The sequence below is a fragment of the Artemia sp. Qi Xiang Cuo genome, chromosome 20 (genome assembly GCF_049724085.1).
Source record: "Artemia sp. Qi Xiang Cuo chromosome 20, ASM4972408v1, whole genome shotgun sequence".
NCBI classification, from domain to species: domain Eukaryota; kingdom Metazoa; phylum Arthropoda; class Branchiopoda; order Anostraca; family Artemiidae; genus Artemia; species Artemia sp. Qi Xiang Cuo.
Window position 1 is genome coordinate 43,735,077 of NC_142813.1, and position 18,594 is coordinate 43,753,670.

The 18,594-nt window shown below is 33.5% G+C and overlaps 1 protein-coding gene across 2 annotated transcripts in view; it reads left to right on the top strand.

Moving 5' to 3' along the window:
- The window catches only part of fbp (fructose-1,6-bisphosphatase), a 46,737-nt gene extending 29,838 nt beyond the window's left edge, over positions 1–16,899 (top strand). For both annotated transcript variants that reach the window (XM_089106311.1, XM_089106312.1), the window contains exons 5-7: positions 4,543–4,674; positions 11,165–11,281; positions 14,959–16,899. In XM_089106311.1, coding sequence (XP_088962437.1) covers positions 4,543–4,674; positions 11,165–11,281; positions 14,959–15,159 — 450 coding nt within the window. In that variant the 3' untranslated portion in view covers positions 15,160–16,899. The remainder of the gene's footprint in view (positions 1–4,542; positions 4,675–11,164; positions 11,282–14,958) is intronic.
- Positions 16,900–18,594: the final 1,695 nt, after the last annotated feature.

The window sequence follows — 18,594 nt, forward strand, 5'->3', positions numbered from 1 at the left end:
ACGAGCGACCAGTAATTTTGAATTGTTCTCCTTTTTCTTCTACGCAATGTCGATAAGGGTTCAACGTAAAGTATCTGTTCAATATGGCTTTCGTTGGGGCGACGCAAAACGTGTCCAAGTCAGCAGAACCGGCGGAGCTTGATGACACTTGAGATTTTGTCGATGTTGAAACAATGTTGACGGATATAGTCGTTCGAAGTCTGATCTGGCGTTCGGAAGCTCAAATTGAACGTAGGCATCGGTGGTCAAATATATCTAGAGCACGTCCGTTTTACGGGCCACGATTCAAAATCATAGAGTAGGACTGGTCTCACTTTCGTCTTATATATGCTTATCTTCGTCCGCAAGCTAAATTCTCAACGTACCCAGGGATGTTTGTGAAGCTGGGCGGAAAGTGCATTAGCTCTAGATATTCTTTTGTTCACATCTTGATCACGTCCTCCCGTTCCAATCCACCTCGGATCCCCGATGAACGAAACTGTCAACCTTTTTAAGTGGGAGACCGTTAAGAGTTAGTTGGTAATCTGTAGTGACGTAGGGGGTAATGTAAGGAAGAGGGGGTAATTTACCCTCTTCCTTAGAGGGCTTTCTGAAATTTTTTGGCCTAGGCAGAAATGCATCTTTGAAATCTGGATATTCAGACCGAAACGTTGTGCCTTTTCACAGTGATGCCAAATTTCCATTTATGGTTTTAAGATAAGGAAGATGAAGTTTATTTTTGCCCTCTTACAGCATACAAATAAGAAGCGGAGTAAAGAAAAAAAAATACAAAGAAAAATCAATTTCTAAATAATGAAAATAGATAATGCAAAATTAATTTAAACAGCACTGGTAAATATTGTTAAATGGAATAAAATGAAGCAAACGGTTTAAACTTCTCTTAAACGTATCGCATTCTATTGAATCCACTACATCAAAAGGGTCAGGTTCACAATACCTTTGCAAAAAAAACTATTCCTGTAATCCAGCGGGGATCTTAATAAAAACTTCAGATAACGACAAAACCCTGATTGAACCTTTAACTGCTCAGTTTTAGACAGCGAATCCCATTTGTCTTATGTAATGCTTTTGGACTTTTTAGTGACTTATAGTTTAATTTTCCTTTTTTTTTCATAATCCATGACAATTTCATTTCTCATCCTTGTATTGATTAGCTTTATTTAATAGTAATTTCAGCACTTTAGCAGATAGGTTGACAGGCGTTAAAATTTGAAGGGTGTGCCTCTTTGTGAGGTGTATATGAGCATGTGATTCTTTAAAAAGAACTACAGCTTAATCTTTGCTTAAAAAATAATGACTTTTAAGCTTTTAGATTAGGTATGATTTTAAAACTTTCTGTTTGGTTTTAAACTTTTAATTGGTTTTGTAGTATTTTGTAAGCACTTTTACCTTTCACAATATTGGATAATTGCATGCGAAAATTCTGATGAATGAGACGCGAACCCAAAACGAATTGTACAGGCCTACTAGAGAGATATGAGCTATCTTCCTTTGAGAGAATCATGTTCTGTCAACCAGTTTAATGACCCGCTGGCAGAACACTCACGATAAATTTCTTTTTTAATATAATACAAAGATTTGTAACAGTAATATGGTTTGTCTTGGTAGCTTTTTAAACTGTTGTATATTTTTTTCTTCCTCTCTTGTTTTACTCTTTGTTCTGTTTTTCAATATATATTTCCTTTGAGAAGTACAGGTCTTTCTGTGTTTCCCTCAGACTTGTTCCCGGGATTTGGGGTTCGTCAGAACTACTTTTTAGGAGGGGGTTTACAATTGAAATGATTTTTAAGCATTGAATAAATCGCGTATTCTTATGAAATTCTTGACATATCTAAGGGGAGGAGGCTTAAGCCACCCTCTTTTTTTCTCTTTGGCAAAAACAACCCTGCTCTGTATAAATAAAGTCATTCGGACCCACTCAGTGTGTATCAAGAAATGGCGGCTTGGATGCCATGGACATGTATTCAGAAATGACGAACTATTGGTCCCTAGAATAGTACTACTCTTCGAATTCATAACCCTTGATTGAACAGGTATGAATTAATAAAGTTGGCATAAAACATTTGAGGAGTCTTGGCTGTGGCCGAAGTAGAGACTCGAATGTAGTGCGAATGAATATTATTTACCAGAGCTGGAGTTAGTTTTTTTTTTCAGGCGAGGGCGAAGCAATGTAGAGTTTGCTGCCCCTGCTGCACCATCAATGCTGTAAATATTACAATTTCTGCCCACAAATATTACAGTTTTAGCTTGTTTTGCCGCCACTGGAAAGTGCCACCCGGGACGCTTGCCCCCCCCCCCTCCACACCCTATGTCTAGTCCTGTTTTTTAAAAGTGTATCGGCCTTGGGCGGCTGACATCTATGGCCAGTTTGCATCATTAATTTTTCCTGTAATTTCGGTTATTATGAATAAGCTATTAAAATAGTTTGTAATATTCGATTGATTGCTTTTCTCTTTTTGAGCTAATTTACTAGATTATTAATGGGTTTTTTTATCTATTTAATGGATGGTTAAGTGTATTGTGGAATAATTTTATCCTTGACAATTATTGTTGCATGACAGTCAATATATAGGCGATAAGTGATTGTTAGATAGATTGCTTTGGGTTTCACACTTCAAATGCTTACCAATTGACCTCTGAAAATGGCATGAACTCTAAAAAAGGAAAAAGGAAATAAGATACATGCCTATAGGATGAATATTAATGCCAATTTGTTTTGTTGGATCAAAGAAAGCTTATGTTTTCAGAAATACCCTTATAGAAACTGGGTGAAAATCAAGTGTTGGTTTTATTAAATTAAATTAAAACTGGTTAAATTAAAACTAATCAACTGAATTCAAAACTTGTATGCTATATAATATGAGTAAATTCTTAGGGTATTGCCTGCAATCATACAAAACAAATGCCTAAAACGAGCAGTCGGAAAGCAGATTTTTGTAAAAGTTTATGCTTGTCTCTTTTATGTTTATGTATAAGTTTGTACATAAACTTTTATGTATAATTTTATGTTTGTCTTGTTATAAGAGGCCCAGCATTTTTGAGACATGTTCTGCTGAGTATTTTACTTATTAAACATTTAAAATTGTCATTTGTAATGATCAAACTAAAGAACTTTTTGTTTGAGGGTTAAAATAAGAAGAGAAATTGTACATATAAATATTTATGTAAATATATCTAGCAATATACATAAACATATCTATCTGAGAAGTTTGGCATATGACACTAAGTTGTGTAAGTTTGTCGTTGAGTTAGAGATATTAATTAAATTAGATTAATTAATTAGAATTAATTAATTAATTAGAATTAATTAATTAGAGATTCTAAATTAAAAAAAAAATCAAAGGGAGCACAGGTTTTATCTGGAATGTTGTAAAATTTTGCAGTTTTTGCACAGTCGGAAGCTCCATGCCTGTATTCCTACTTGGTTGCCAGTCTTTCTACCACCATACAAAAATTATTGTGTAAATTTTTGTGGACAAAGGCTTGATAGGAATCTTTATTGCTGATTTTCGAAAAAGAAAGTTGAAATCCGAAAAAGAAATCTCTTGACTTAAAATTTTTTTAAATCTATCTGTGAATGTGACTAGTGGATGAAGGCATTCTAGAAGAATCTGTATTATTGATTGTTGGGAAAGAACGTTTAAAGCCTTTTTTGGGTTAGACGATTTTTCGTTTAGAACAACTGTTTTTGGTATGTTTATTATTTTAGGGAGCAAAAGAGAAAAGGGTTAATGTGTTTCATGAGATACGCGGCACCTTCAATGCCTTTTTTCACTCCCAGTGATTGGAAAGGTTTTTTTATACCTTGTAAGCGTTTCGTAGAGATAGACCCCCTCGACCAATTTTAGATGGGCCCCTTACCTACTGTGAGGTTATTATTTTGTATTCTTAGGTTTTGCTATTCATAAAAACAGTAATGTCCACCCTATCAATGCAGTCATCGGGGTCTATTTTTTTTCTCTATATCTTGTATGCAACCGACCTGTGCGCACTCTTGTGGCATTTGTCTGCATTTTTTAGGTAAAGATTAGATGGAATTAACTCTGAACCTATCTTCGACGAGCACCCCCCTCCATACTAGTATGCTTTCATATATAAATTAGCTTTTATTAATATTAGGATTATTGGGCCAAATTGAGCAAAAATACAATTGGGCCAATGGGCCAATGAGTCTCGATTCAGCTTTTTGAGTCCACCCAAAACAGTAATAATAATACAAATGATAATCACATAGACTAGACTTTGTAGTACACTGTAAAGCATAATCCTACATAATACGAAAATAATCCATAATAAAGCATAAATAAAGATGAATCTTTTATCTGTATTCTATGAAGAAGATAAAGAGAAGATTTCTTGTTCTGTTTAAATCAGATGCAATCTCATATATAAAACTAGTAGTACTAACTACTCTTTCAAAAATGTATGTTATATGGTATTTTAGGCTATTGGTGAATTCGTTTTGACTAACTCACCTGAAGGTTAGTTGGGTGAAGGTTGGCAAAATGTTGGTTGTCTAATATCATAAAAATTGTATTTCAGGCTATTGGTGAATTTATTTTGACTGACTCGTCTATGAAGGTAAAACCAAGAGGTAAAATCTACAGCATCAATGAGGGCTATCAGGGCAAATGGGATCAATCGACTCTTGAATACGTCAATTCAAAAAAAGAGGTTATCATTTGTTTTATTTTCTTTAAACAACTGCCTTCCAAACAAATATTTCCATAGATCGTACTTGTCCGACAACCTAGGACCAAACAATCTAGGACCGACAATCAAGGACAATCTAGGACCAAATGAAAAAACAGGTTGTTCCCGAATATGATGGGAGGATATTGTAAGGAGAGATTTAAGGGATACGGGAACTTCTTGTATTGGTGTAAAGTGAGACTGAAATAGACTAGGAGAGCGGACGAGCAAGAGTAGCTGTGTTGTTCTCAAGCGGTTTGCTGCTGCAGTGTGTTTTAGTAGTAGTAGGCAAAATTGTTTTTCTTCAGGGCAAAATTGTCTTGTAGAAATTGTAAATTTTTGTGTTTTTTTTTTAAGGAACACTGAGGCTGTAAAAAAAAGAAAATTCTCAATTAGGATCTTTCCGTATTTGCCTTCGCATTTTTCTATCGTAAACTCGATTTAAAGAGGGTAAAGTATTCGATTTTTTTTTCAGCATCCAAATATTTATCGATTTCGTATACGAGACAGAGAATTTTCAAGAGGGACTAAGTCATGCTGATTAGATTATCGATTTGACAATCCAATAGCCTTTCCCACAAATTTTTGATTTTTTTTTTTTTTGTCGTTTTCAAGAAGAACTATTAATGGTTGTAAATTGAGCTAAAATATTCTTGAAAAATTGAATTAGAACCATAAATGGTTTTGATTTAAGAAGGTCCAAGAGAACCATAAATGGTTGCGAGCTAAGATCTTCTTGGCATACTCCAACTGATATTGAATTTTAATTGAATTTAATTTTATCGAACAAAATTGGTTTCTTAAAAAAAGTAAAGAACACTTGTATACAGAAGAATTGTGTTGGTTTTTTTTTCAAAAAACTCAGTGCTTAACTGTTGCTCCAAAAATATTTTTTCAAAAGACTTTCCCCGCAGATTCTGCCCGCCCCACGCTGTTCTTCCGCTTTCACTTATTTCGTCCCCCATTCGTTGCTTTTAGCTCAATGTTTGGAAAAGCATTTGTCCCTTGCAAAACTCAAAAGATGAATATCCCATATCGATTCTTCCCTCTGCTACTTCTCTTATCTCTTTTTAGGTTAACTGACAGAGACTGATGAAAAATCAGCGCAAAATGATTCTAAAAACATGTGGTACCAAGCAGCTTCAGAAAGTGTATCTATTTTTGAGATACAGTTGTTTATGCAATCAACAAGTTGTTAATGTTTGAGTATTTCTGGACAAAACGTGTCTTTCTTATTAATGTTCAGAGTTAAGCGGGGTAGCACTGACAAAAATGTGATACTGCCTTAAAAACTTCATAATTTTGAAACACCGAGATTAAAACTTTGGAACAAACTTCTTAATTTTGAACAAACTGAGAGAAAATAGTTTTGAAAAACTGAAAGAAAATCTTTTTTTTTAATATGACGGGTCTAGAAGTTGTATGTCGATGTCCTTCGTATTTTAAACCATTGTTATATCCTTGGTGTCCTTGGTTATCCTTGGTGTCCTTGGTGTCCTATCTATCCTATCTATTTGGTTATCCTATCTATTGGTGTCCTGGTTATCCTATCCTATCTATTTTTTTTTTCATTTTTCTCGTTTGTTTTAAATTTTTCGTAGGTTGAGTAGAAAAAATGTAAATTTGGTCGATCAGGGCTTGTGACAGGTCGTTTAAAAAGAAACCTTTTTTAAACAAGTTTTTGAAGACATTGTCATTTTTGAAAATATTAAAAAATTCTTGTATAGCAACGATTGTCTGAAATAATACGCTACACTTTGTCTAAAAGGTTAAAAATTTTACAAAAATAGCATATGATTTTTGTAAAAATTTTTTTCCACATATTGAAAAATACTTCTCTTTGGGTATGATTCCAAATATTAAATATTTAACTTGTCCTTCTTGCATAAAATTAACCTAAGTCTTTTTTTTAAATTAAACCCACCTCCTCTCCTCTCAGTGATGACAAATTTTAAATTCAAAATACATCTAATTTTAACTTTAGACGTGACCTACTCTTTTTTTTTTATTAAATAGCAGCTGAAATAGACACACTTCAAGTCACCATATACTACCAAAAACAGTCTCTTTGGCAATTTCCCTTTTTGAAGATATTTTCTAGCGCAAATTGTCGTAAATTCGAAAAGGTGAACAGGGACCTTCTTAAAACTGGTATAAGCTCAGAATTTGCCAGTCTCCTTGGTTGAAATTGGAGAGACCTACATTTGTCCTATTTTATGTACACTTGTCATCTTTTGACAAAAAAGAGAAAACCTAACTTTTACATTACCTCCATAAAAAAATTTGTTTCAGAATAATAGTAAATGAAGGTAAAATACCGTACTGTTATTTGCTTAAAAAGTTTAAATGAAAACTTTTGAAGATAAATCGGGGGTATGTACCTCCGATTTGTCAGTAAGGCAACTGAGAATCCCTATACCCAACAAATAATTTATGTCAATAATGTTCTAAGGGAGGCCCCTTGGAAAAAGAGAAGTCCCTCGACTGGGACAATGTTTACTGAAACTCAGAGGCATAAAAATAGCTTCAGTCCCTCCTTTCGAAATTTTTCGAAATTTATTTAAAAAAAATACCTCACACCTTCTTAATTTTGATTAAGATCCTTAATTTTGATACCAAACTTTTGGTGTTTTGAAAATCTAATATGGACCTTGGTGTAGTTCTGACCCGTAACTGAGCAACATTTTATTTGCTTATCTGTTTTTTTTTTCGTATATCATGTGTTAGTTTTGTTTTATTATGAAGGTAAGCTTGTCGCTTGTGATGTAGTTTAATTCAATAAGATGTTATCTTATCTCCTGTCTCTAAATCAAATTTATGTGTCGAAAATCAGCTGAAAAATAAATCTTCTTTCACTACCTAAAACGAATAAATAATAAAAATTTGGGAAGAAAATATTTGATGTGACGAAAGTTCATTATCATGTAGCGTTGACTTAGTAAAGAAAGAAGTATAATTCTAGCTTGCGCCACGAATTTAGGAATAAAAAATGTTTTTGTCCCTGGGATTTATCATGGGTCTAATCATTTCTGAACTAAGAAATTTCTTTCGGTTGTTCCAAAACTATGAGGTTTTAAGGGCAGCGCCACATTTCAAGTATTTTAAGTATTTAAAATATTCAAACATTTATTAAGTAGGGTACTTAAAAATTTTAGTATTTACAATAGAATTATCACTGATAAAACAAAAACCCTGCAGTGAAAGAAAAATCGCAGTGGAATTTAGACACGGATTTTTGAATAACATCGTTAATAAAATGTAAGTAAGAAGTGACTGTTATAATTTTAAATGAATTTCGTAAAAAGGAGTTTTGATAACAATAAATCCATCGAAAGTCAAAACAATCGACTTTTTATAGTGATTCTAAGACGATAAGGCTCATTAAGTCGAAAGCTTGAGTTTTTCTTGACCACTGTTTTTCTTGTTTTTGACCACAAGTTTTTCTTGACCACTTTGTTTGGAAGCTATATTGCGGTAACATCGTAGGAGGCTCATTTGGTGGGTGGTAGAAAGTCTTAGTTCCCTTTTTAAGGGTCAAGAACATTTGGAAGGTTACTAGCCCCCCTGTCATGCCCTTTCCCTTACGTCTCAAGGCATCGAATCCGTAGTTTCAGAATGGTCCAAAGGTCCAACAAATATTTGTCCGGAATGACACTACCCACGTAACCCCAGAAGGGAGGATTATAAGTTATGCAGATCTCCAATTCTTTACAAATATGTCTTGTCGTGGGAAAAAAGGCGGACATGTTTGGTCTTGGCTGTCCAATTAATCTCAAACCTTTAAGGGTCGTTCCGTAGATCAAAAGTTCTCAACGTTTTTTGGGAGAGGGGCATGTTTTTGGAGGGCCCAAAAACCAGTTAACCACATTCTACCTTATTAGCTTGAAACATACCGCTGTAACTCCCCTTGGACAATAGGACCCTAATGTACGAACACAATGAGTTTGGGGCACATTCCCTCCCTAAAAAGGGGGTTCTGGAAGGGCAAAAATTGTATGTTTTGATCGTCTTGGAACGTTTATCTATGAGTCCTTTGATCGGAGGAACCCGAATGCAAAAGGAAAACTAGAAAAAAAAGTTGGCCTTTTTGCAAGTGGGGCCCAAAAAAGGGAAACTTAAAGGCCTGCTTAAGCAAAGCGCATCGCAAAAGAAAAAATTGCAAGAGTTGATTCCTCTGAGAACAGTGCTCGAAATCATGTCTAAAATTTGTTTCTTCCTCGGAACGACTTGAGACATCTGTAAGCTCATGTTTGAAGAGAACCTTATACTCTTGGGCCAATAAAATCCTAATGCAAACGAACAAAAAAAAAACAAACTATTTTTCATTAATGCACCCGAAAAGGGCCAAAGAACTTTTCTGAACGGCTTCAAAATTACAGCCATGAGTTACTAAGCCAACAAAACTCTAATGCACCAAGGAATGTTTAGTGTATGGGGGTGTGCCCAGAAAACGGGACCCAAAGCAGGGCCAAATGACTTCTAATCGACTTGTAACTTATATCCTTGAGTCCTTGGGCCGAGGAGACCCCAGTTCAGACAAAAAATAAGGAAAAGATTTGTTTTCTTAGAGTAAGCCCATTACTATGGCTGCATAAATGAAAACTAACACGAGCCGAAATTAAGTAAAAACAATTTTTTCAAAGAAAAGTTGTGAGCCAAGCAAAACCAAAAACAAGTTGTAATGATGGCATAGGCCTATAATAAACCCATTGTATAGCTTCAGAAATTAATATGAATGACAGTGTTGATTCTGGCCTCTCTTGCGCCCGGGGCAAAATGTGGATTAGCACCCTCCCCCTTCTCCGTTTCTCCCACACAATTTTCAGGCAAAATTTTAACAATATTTTCGTATATTAGCAAAATTGTTTTCGATTATTAATTAATCAATAATTCGTGTTTTAATTATTTTTTAGTATAATATTTAAATTATTTAATTATTATCGATTATTTTAATTTAAATATTATTTCATAGTTTTTATTTTTTGATTTTTTTTTTTTTATTAATTAATTATTTATTTTCATTTATTAACTGCGCCCTGTACTTTATTTTAATAAAAATAAAAGTTCAAAAATTACAAAATGATTATAACAGTTAGATTATTGATTTGAAATCCTACCCCCTCTATCCCTCCCCTAAAATCACCTCTGATGGATGAATAAATGGAACCTATAATGAACAGAAACCAAAATAAATATCCTAAAGCCAAACTTAAACTGAATATAATTACCACACAAAAAGGAGGGCTACTGTGCCCTTAAATCCTCTAAAGGACTGAGTAAAATATATTTCTATATAATCAGAAAATATATTAAAGCTGCAAATGATTAATGCTCAAAATTTATCTTGCTATTTTTGCTGATTTCTTGGCAGACAATTCTAATTTTCTAAGGTCAAGTTGATTAGATAAGATGTTTTTTTGGAAGTTGTACTGTATTTGTTTGTTAAGCAAGTTGAAATCTCGTCAAATTCTATGTCATCTGTTGTTATTAACTTGTTACTGGTGTTTTTCTGCTTTTTTTCACTTAGTGATACCACTGTTTTTCACTTAGCAACATACGTGGTCAAAAATTCACTTGCGTTTGATCACACCCAGAAACTTGATGTGAGACAAATATGCCAAAAATGAGAATTTGAATTGTCACTTCCCATCTTGTAAAGAAGTTTTATATTGATGACCAAGGCTGTATCTACGGCAGGGTAGGGGGTCATTTTTAACCCCATCTCTTCAAATTCAACACTTGAGGGTGCTAACTTTTATATAATTCTTAAAAAGACTTAAATAGTGAACCGCGTTCCCCTCCCCCGTTCTTTATTATTCCAAATTTTGTCAGACACATGATGGGGCATAAGTCTCCAAATCGTGTTGATAAATACATATTTTTTTTCTAACTATGTATGTCTGTACATGCAGTACTACCAGGGGTATTCTCAAGGGGGAGGAGGCTCGTGCCCCCTGATATTCTAATTTTCTTTAATCTCCTGGCCCTTCTGGTTCAAACTATCCAATAACCTTTTTTTTCTTTTAGCCTCAGCCCTCGAAAAAAAAAATCCTATTTACCTGCCTGAGTATTGCGTATCTAGTTTCTAAATACGTACTAGGTTTTAAAGTGGAGATTGTCATAGGGTTACCATTCAACTACAAATACCACCATGAAATGATTGCCTTTTAGGACACTACTTTTTAAGAGAATGACGTTTTTGAACAAATATCCCCCCCCCCCCCGTGATCTTTCAACTATTGTTCATGCTAAGGACTTTCAATATATATATACTAATATACATATATATATATATATATATATATATATATATATATATATATATATATATATATATATATATATATATATATATATATATATATATATATATATATATATATATATATATATATATATATATATATATATATATATATATCAATCTTTTCAGTGTTTACAATGATTGATTTTTGATCAATTTTTTTTTAAGGGCTCAAAGCCATATGGTTTGCGCTACGTTGGCTCCATGGTTGCTGATGTTCATCGAACTTTGAAATATGGTGGAATCTTTATGTACCCCGCAACAACTGATGCTCCTAGTGGAAAGGTATGTAAAATAACACAAAAGAGATCAATTCCCTGTATATTTGCGGTAGAAAAAAAGTCTGCTCTTGTTTACATCTTATAAACACCCTTTTTTTACTTTTTTTTATTGTTGAAACACTTCACTTTTTCACTTTATTCCTTTAAATCTTAATTGATTTTTGATTTCTTAAAGTAGAAAAGTGAAAACATTAAAAGAACTTTTTCAGTAAAGCACAAATTATATTCTGGCTTTTAGAAAGCTTGGGGTTTACAACCCTCCTTTTATTAATTTCTGCTCGTTTTGAGTTTGACTCTTATTTATTTTAATTTCTGCTCGTTTTGAGTTTGACTCTTATTTATTTTAATTTATGTTTGTTTTGCATTTCATTTATTTATTGATACTGATTTGTGGTAGTTGTATTCTTGGTAGATTATTTGATTCTATTTGTGCCCATTTTGGTTTAATGGGTTTCTTTACTTTTTTTTGAAAAACTTATTTTGTTGAAAAAGGTTTTTTTTTTAATTAATAACACAAAAGAGATCAATTCCCTGTATATTTGCGATAGAAAAAAGTTTGCTCTTGTTTACATCCTTGAATCACTTTTTTTTTTTACTTTTTTTATTGTTAACACTTAGTCTTGAAACACTTCACTTTTGTTTACGTATTCTAGCGACTTTGTTTCTGAAGAAAATATAATTCTGGAGAAACAAGTACTTACGCCTTTTTAAACTTCATTGGTTGTCTTGTGTGGAATTTCAAACTATTAAACACAACGAAAACTTTCCTAGTCCCCAAATTTTATTTAAGCACCCCCTCTATGATCGTATTCGATCATTGGTCTCACTTAACGATTTGAAGAATGAAGAAAACAGTGTTGAGTCAGTAAGAGAGAAATTTCTTCGAATAATTCCCAAGACTTGTGATGGCTTAGAGATGATTGACTCGTAGTGCTTGGTGAAAGTCATGTCACTGTCTTTTGTCACTCCCAATTCTCGCTCTTCTTCTTGTATAGGTTTCTTTTGTCCTTCAAAGCAGTAGTGCTGAGAAACGTGATGAGCAAGGAAGTGGTTTAGTGTTTTTTCCATTTTCTTTTCTTTTTTTAGAAAAGAATATTACGTTGCACCCATAATTCTAAAAATAAGACTAACTTGAAGGACGGCCTTCTTCATCCTCCCTGCTTTCGCAATCAGGCTTACTGTCACACTTTGCTTCAATCAGTAGACTCCAGTTCTACATTGTATCTCGTCTCCTCTGACACATATTCCTTTATCGCCGTGCAATATCAACATTGAAAGCCATGAAACATCAAGAAATATAAAGCTACATACACTTTTAGGAAACAAATACATGCAGTGCAGAGGCATGAACTGCAGTCACATTTGCTTCTAGCCTTAGGCTTTAGCTTGTACCTCAGTGATCAAAACTACTGCCCCATACTCCACACTCACACCCCACACTCCGGAGAGGCGTCAAACTTTAAGTTATACAAAGATTAGTAGCTCTATATTCTTTATTTACTCCTTCCATAGGTGTAACATGTATGTGTCCCTGATATAATTGATAACGTTTTAGTAACACCCTACTTTGGATGTGAATTTTGGGAACATCTAGTTTGGCTTCTTTAAAAAAATTCACAATCCTCTTTGGCTTCTAAAAAATCACAAACCTCGTAGTGACTTCAGTTTCTTGACTGGTTTACTGCTCAATTTGAGAAAAGGTTATAGTAAACGCGAATTGTGATTAATTTGACTGCTTTGCGGTTTTGAAGGTGATTCTACTAAGCACTGGACACTAAACACTGTTCAGTATGCTTCTAAATTTCAGAAAAAATTGTTGTGAATGCAAAGGATTTGTTAATGTTTTTTTTTTGGAGGAAAGGGTAGTCCTTTTGTTAAGGTGGCCACACTAAATACTCCATCACGAGAAAAAAAAAAATCTGGAGAAAAGCAATACCTTGGGTGGTTTTCATACCTTTCCCCATGCAGGGTGTGATGTGTTACTGAACTATGCAATAAAAAATAAAAACTGTGACAATGATAAGTTGTATATTCAATTGAACTTATTTTTTAACCAGTATTTAAAAATGACAGAAAATATGTTTTGCATATATGCTGTGGGCAAGGGCGTATCCAGGATTTGCATTGGGGGAGGGGGGTTAATTTTTTTCTTTTGGGGGGGGGGGTGTACAAAAGAAATTTAAAAAAATCATCAATATTTGTTTATAAGCATTTTTGTTATGTTTTTACTAGTCGGACAAACATTTTTTTTTGGGGGGGGGGGGGCTGAAACCCAGTAAAACAAACATGTAAGTTTCATAAAGATCAGAGTTAACAGTTCAAAATTATTTATAGAAGCTTTTCCTTAATATCAAAGCTTTCGTAGAAATTATTTCTAATCTGGTTTCCCTAACACAGTGAAGGCTATATATGTCTTTAGCAGCTTTCTCAATGCGTTCGTAATTTTCTATGTTTAGAGGTTAAAACGTGTTACGTTTTAAAAATACGTAGAAGCATCGGTTAAAAGAGGTTAAAAATACGTAGAAGCATCGTAATAATAATCTAAATTTATCACAATCGTCATAAGTAAGCTATTTAAAAATAAGAGTTTGGAATTTAAAAATTAATACAAAAATAATTCAATAATTAAGAAATAATACAATAATATAAAAATAAACAATACAATAAATCAATAAAAAAATTACAGTTTTGAATTTGCATGGGCGTCGTTTGGGGGTGGCAAGGGGGGCAATAATGTGGAGAAAAAAATAATATACATCTCTTGCCCTTTGACTATCCAGATATGGACCCCTCTTGCTTCCCCCCCCCCCCAATAAAAATGCTGGAGATTCGCCCCTGGGAATTTGGAATGTATGAACAAATAAAATAATCATAATCTTCGTCTAAATTCATCACAATCATCATAAGCAATTTATTCAAGATAATAAAAGTTTTAAGGTTAAAAGTCAATACAAAAATAATACAATAAATAAGAGTTTGGGATTTTGAACGTAAGAATCAATACAATCATCCTAATCATTGTCTAAATTCATCACAATCACCATATGCAAGCTCTTCAAAAAATAAGAGTTGGGAGTTTAAGAAGTAATACTATAAATAAGAAACAATACCAAAATAAACAACACAATAAATCTAAAAAAAAAATAAGAGTTTGGAATTTGGAACGTTAGAATCAATACAGTCATCATGCATCGTCTAAATTCATCACAATCATCATAAGCAAGCTATTCAAATTAAAAGTTTGGAATGGAAATGAAGATCCAAGTTCTGATTAATGCTTTCTAGGAAAAGTTTATTAATATATTTTCAATGTTTTATTAATTGCTCATCTTAAAATTTTACTTGTCTTGCTGTTATGTTGACTTGTCCATTACGTAACATAAACTTCCATATCGGAAAATCCTATATAGGGCTCAAGTCTACTTAGCATCGCCCACATAATACACAAAATTGGCACTGTATGGTAGCAGAAACCAATGTAGTCTTAATCATGCTAGTATGAAAGGTTCCACAGTGTAGTGTGAATGTACCATAAGAGTTAAATCGATGCGCATTTATGTTCTCTATCACTTTTCAATAACTAATCTTTTTTTCATTTCAAGATAAATCTATATTCCAATGTCTGACCTTACCCTAAGCTATTTGTATGGGAACCTTTAAAAATGTATTTTTTTTTTTCAGTTGCGTCTTCTTTATGAATGCATTCCAATGGCTTACATTATGACTCAAGCTGGCGGGGCTGCCACAACTGGCAAAGAAGACGTCTTAGATGTTGTTCCCACAAAGATTCATCAGCGTGTTCCCATTGTTCTTGGTTCAACAGAAGATGTTGAAGACTACTTGAAAATTGTTAAAAAGCACACTGATAAAGGAGAAATGTGAATGTATTTTGCAACGATGCCACCTTGCCTTTTGCCACAATAGAGATAGAAAAATGAATAGAGGCCAGGTTCTAGCTTCTTATGCCATCACAAAATAGCATAAAATTCATAACAGTGTGGCTCCAGGTTAACGGTGCTATTTAGCCACGGAAATTCCGTGGCGTCAAGTCAGAAAAGTTTAGAGGGGTGGGAGGTAAAATGTATATTTGAAATCTGGGGGATTAATATTTTATTCTTAAAATTATTCGAGTGAAAATGCCCATAAAGCAATTTTTCAATGAATGCCCTAAAAAAATAGTATTTTCGAAATTTAGGGGGCGCATACCCTCCCTACGCTCCCACCTGACCTATTAAGGCACTGCATGGAATTTTGCTGAATCTGGCCTCTATTCTGTTATCTATCTCTGTGGTTTTCACATGTCCCGTTTTTCATTTGATTACAATAGTAATTTTTTCCTGGTGTTTACAAAGACAAGAAAATTTGCTTTTTCTGAAAATACTCAGTTTATTGTTGTCCAAATTATGATTTTCATCACACATAGGTGTATAGAGGTCTCACCTTTGGAACAGAGGGTGGGGGGGGGGGGTTGCTAAGTGGAAAGGGTGGTTCGCGCAATTTTGCCGACGGGGGGATCTTTTTTTTAACCAGTGTAAGGAAGAGACAATTGTTTTGAAAGGATGCTACTGAATTCCATAATCTAACTTGGTATGGTTTGTATGTGTTTGTAACATCTAGCCAATCGTGTGGTTATTGAGTAGCAGATGTCAGTGTTCCTCTGGCCGTAGTTTTAAAATTACATTAAGTTGGTTTCCAATCGCCAAACAGGGTTTATTTTATTTTACGGCTTGGAGATTGAGTTCAAGCTTCCAGGATTTTTTTTGTTGGGGGGGGGGACTAATCAATTTGTGGAAGGGGAAATTTTTTTCAAGTCCTCGGTTTATGCCTGTCGTCCCACATGCTCTTTCGTTAGAATCATTAGTATGTAATATATTAATATGTAATTCAAATTAATAATATAATTGTTAATTGCACCTGTAGTTTAAAATTATTTTAAAGGTTCGGCTTTTTTTTCTGTTGAACATAATGTTTCTCTATGTCATCTCATTTCTTCGTAAACGTCAGGAAATGTTTATGCATTAGTTGTTAAAAATGAGCGATTTTCTAGAAATCAAAATTGCTAGTGATTTATTCTTGGTGTTTACGAAACAGATCGAGTTTAATATTATCCTTGTTCTTCAGTTAAACTTGTTCCCAGGATTTTTGCGAGGGGTATTGAAGTCCCCCCAAACAGTAAGAGCCTTTGTCCTTTGCCTTAATATTGTGGTACCCTATGAGTAATAAGTCTTCCAAATTATGATATTACTCGATTCATTATAAGACTGTTTTTCTTATTTTTGGTTCTAAGACCCCCTTCCCCAGCCTGCCTTATTTTTGCCTATATATTAATGTTATAAAATAAACTTTTTTGTAACTTAGAGCCAAGAATGATTCAGGGGAGACAAAAAGACCTTTTTTCCGAATGTATAAATATTTCTTAATTTTTCTCTATTTTTATGTAAACACTAGTGAATATGTGTGTGATATTAGTTGTTATAGATGGTTGAATATTACAGAAAATCAAAATTGTGGGACCAGTTTTGATTTAGTGGTTGCGGTTAACTTGTTATTTTGCATTTTATGTTTAAAAAACATTTTGAAAGTGCAAGTTTTTATTTCTTCAATAAAAAACAGAACGTCAAATTCTGAATCGTAATTTAGGACATGAGGATTAAGAATTGTTTGAATTTTTTTTTAAATATAGTTCACGTCGAGAATGAAGACAATCGTTTGGTGTTTCATATTGGCGAATAACTCGCTCATTGTACTGTAAGAGAAGTTTGATATTAGAAATGAGATCTTCAAACATTCTAGGGGAATGGCAACCCTAGAATGTCATTGCAGCCTCATTGCAGAAAAAAAAACGCTTTAAATTTAACTACAGGCTGAAATTTAGGGTAACTTAGCCAAAATTTAGGCTGAAATTCATTTGCATTTAAAAAGCAACTTTCATTATAGTATATTAAGGATGTCAATGTACCAATATAAAAGATTGCATGTTTTCACATCAATGACGTCATCACATCTAAAGAGCAATTTAGATCATAGCATTGCAATGACGTATGCTAACATAAAGGCTGAAAAGAGAAAGTAAGATGTCTTTGACTAAAGACTAAAGCTTAAATTGCCTTACAAATCATAAAAGAAAATTACATAAAAGAAATAATAAGCAGTGGTTAAAAATAAATGGTTAATAGTTAATTTGTTAAAGAAAAAATTTAATGACACGGAACCTTCATCAACTTTCCTTGCGACACGCGGGATAGAACCTGAAAACCCTTATACAAGAGGCACAGAATCATCCACGGCGCTGTCACATGGTATCTATTATTTTGAATTTTCTAACCAATTGTTCATATACTTTTGATAAAAGAAATGCAATTGCTGATGGTCACTTCTTACTTGACGGCAAATTTGAGGAATTATCATCGTTTCTACAGCTGAATTGTAAGTTTTCAGAATTTTTTTTCTTTTGCTATTTTTAGATAAGATTTTCTTAATGTTTAATACTCAATTGTTGAACGCCTGATAGATTAAAGAACATACAATATTATTTTTGAAAAAAATCCCCCCCCCCCCAAAAAAAAACAACCTTCTTTTGAGACAAAATTTAGCTATAGACTAAGCTATGTACAAGGTTGGGGAATTAAATATTGAAACGTAACTTACCCCAAAAATATGATTCAAAAAAAAATTGTTAATTATTGCCTATAGAGGGGGGGGGATAAGGGCCTATCATTTTAAAATGATAATACCTCACTTTTTTTAAATTGAAAGTAGGGATGCCAAGAGATATTTTTTTTTCATTTGAAGCGGAGACGGAAGAAAATGATATCAAATTCCCTGGGAAACCATTGAAATATTTTGATAGACCCAGGGCCCCCCATTGGGACTTGTTCATTGTCTTGGGTATTTTGCGATTTCTCATAGGCTACTGGCCTAATTTGGCTTTTGTGTGTGCTCCCTTTTAATTAGATTCTTTGGATCCTATTGAATGGCACGGCGAATATGTGACTCAGTTTTCTAATAATCCGAGGTATATCTGAATAATTTAGACATTCTTTTCGTTATCTTTATACCCCTTCACTCATACCCTCAATTTCTTTTTCAAAAAAAACTAAGCTGTTTTACGTTATTTCGCGTATTTGTTTGAACCATATAGTGACCTAGTTGATTATTAAGTAAATTATGTTTTTAATGTAAAGCTGAGACGGTATCCTATCAAGGTGGTATCCAGAGGGGGGGGAGGGAGGTATTACATTTAAATGATAATATCTCAACAATTTTTTTATTGAAAGCAGGGATGCCAAAAAGTTTTTTTTTTTTACTTTAAAGCAG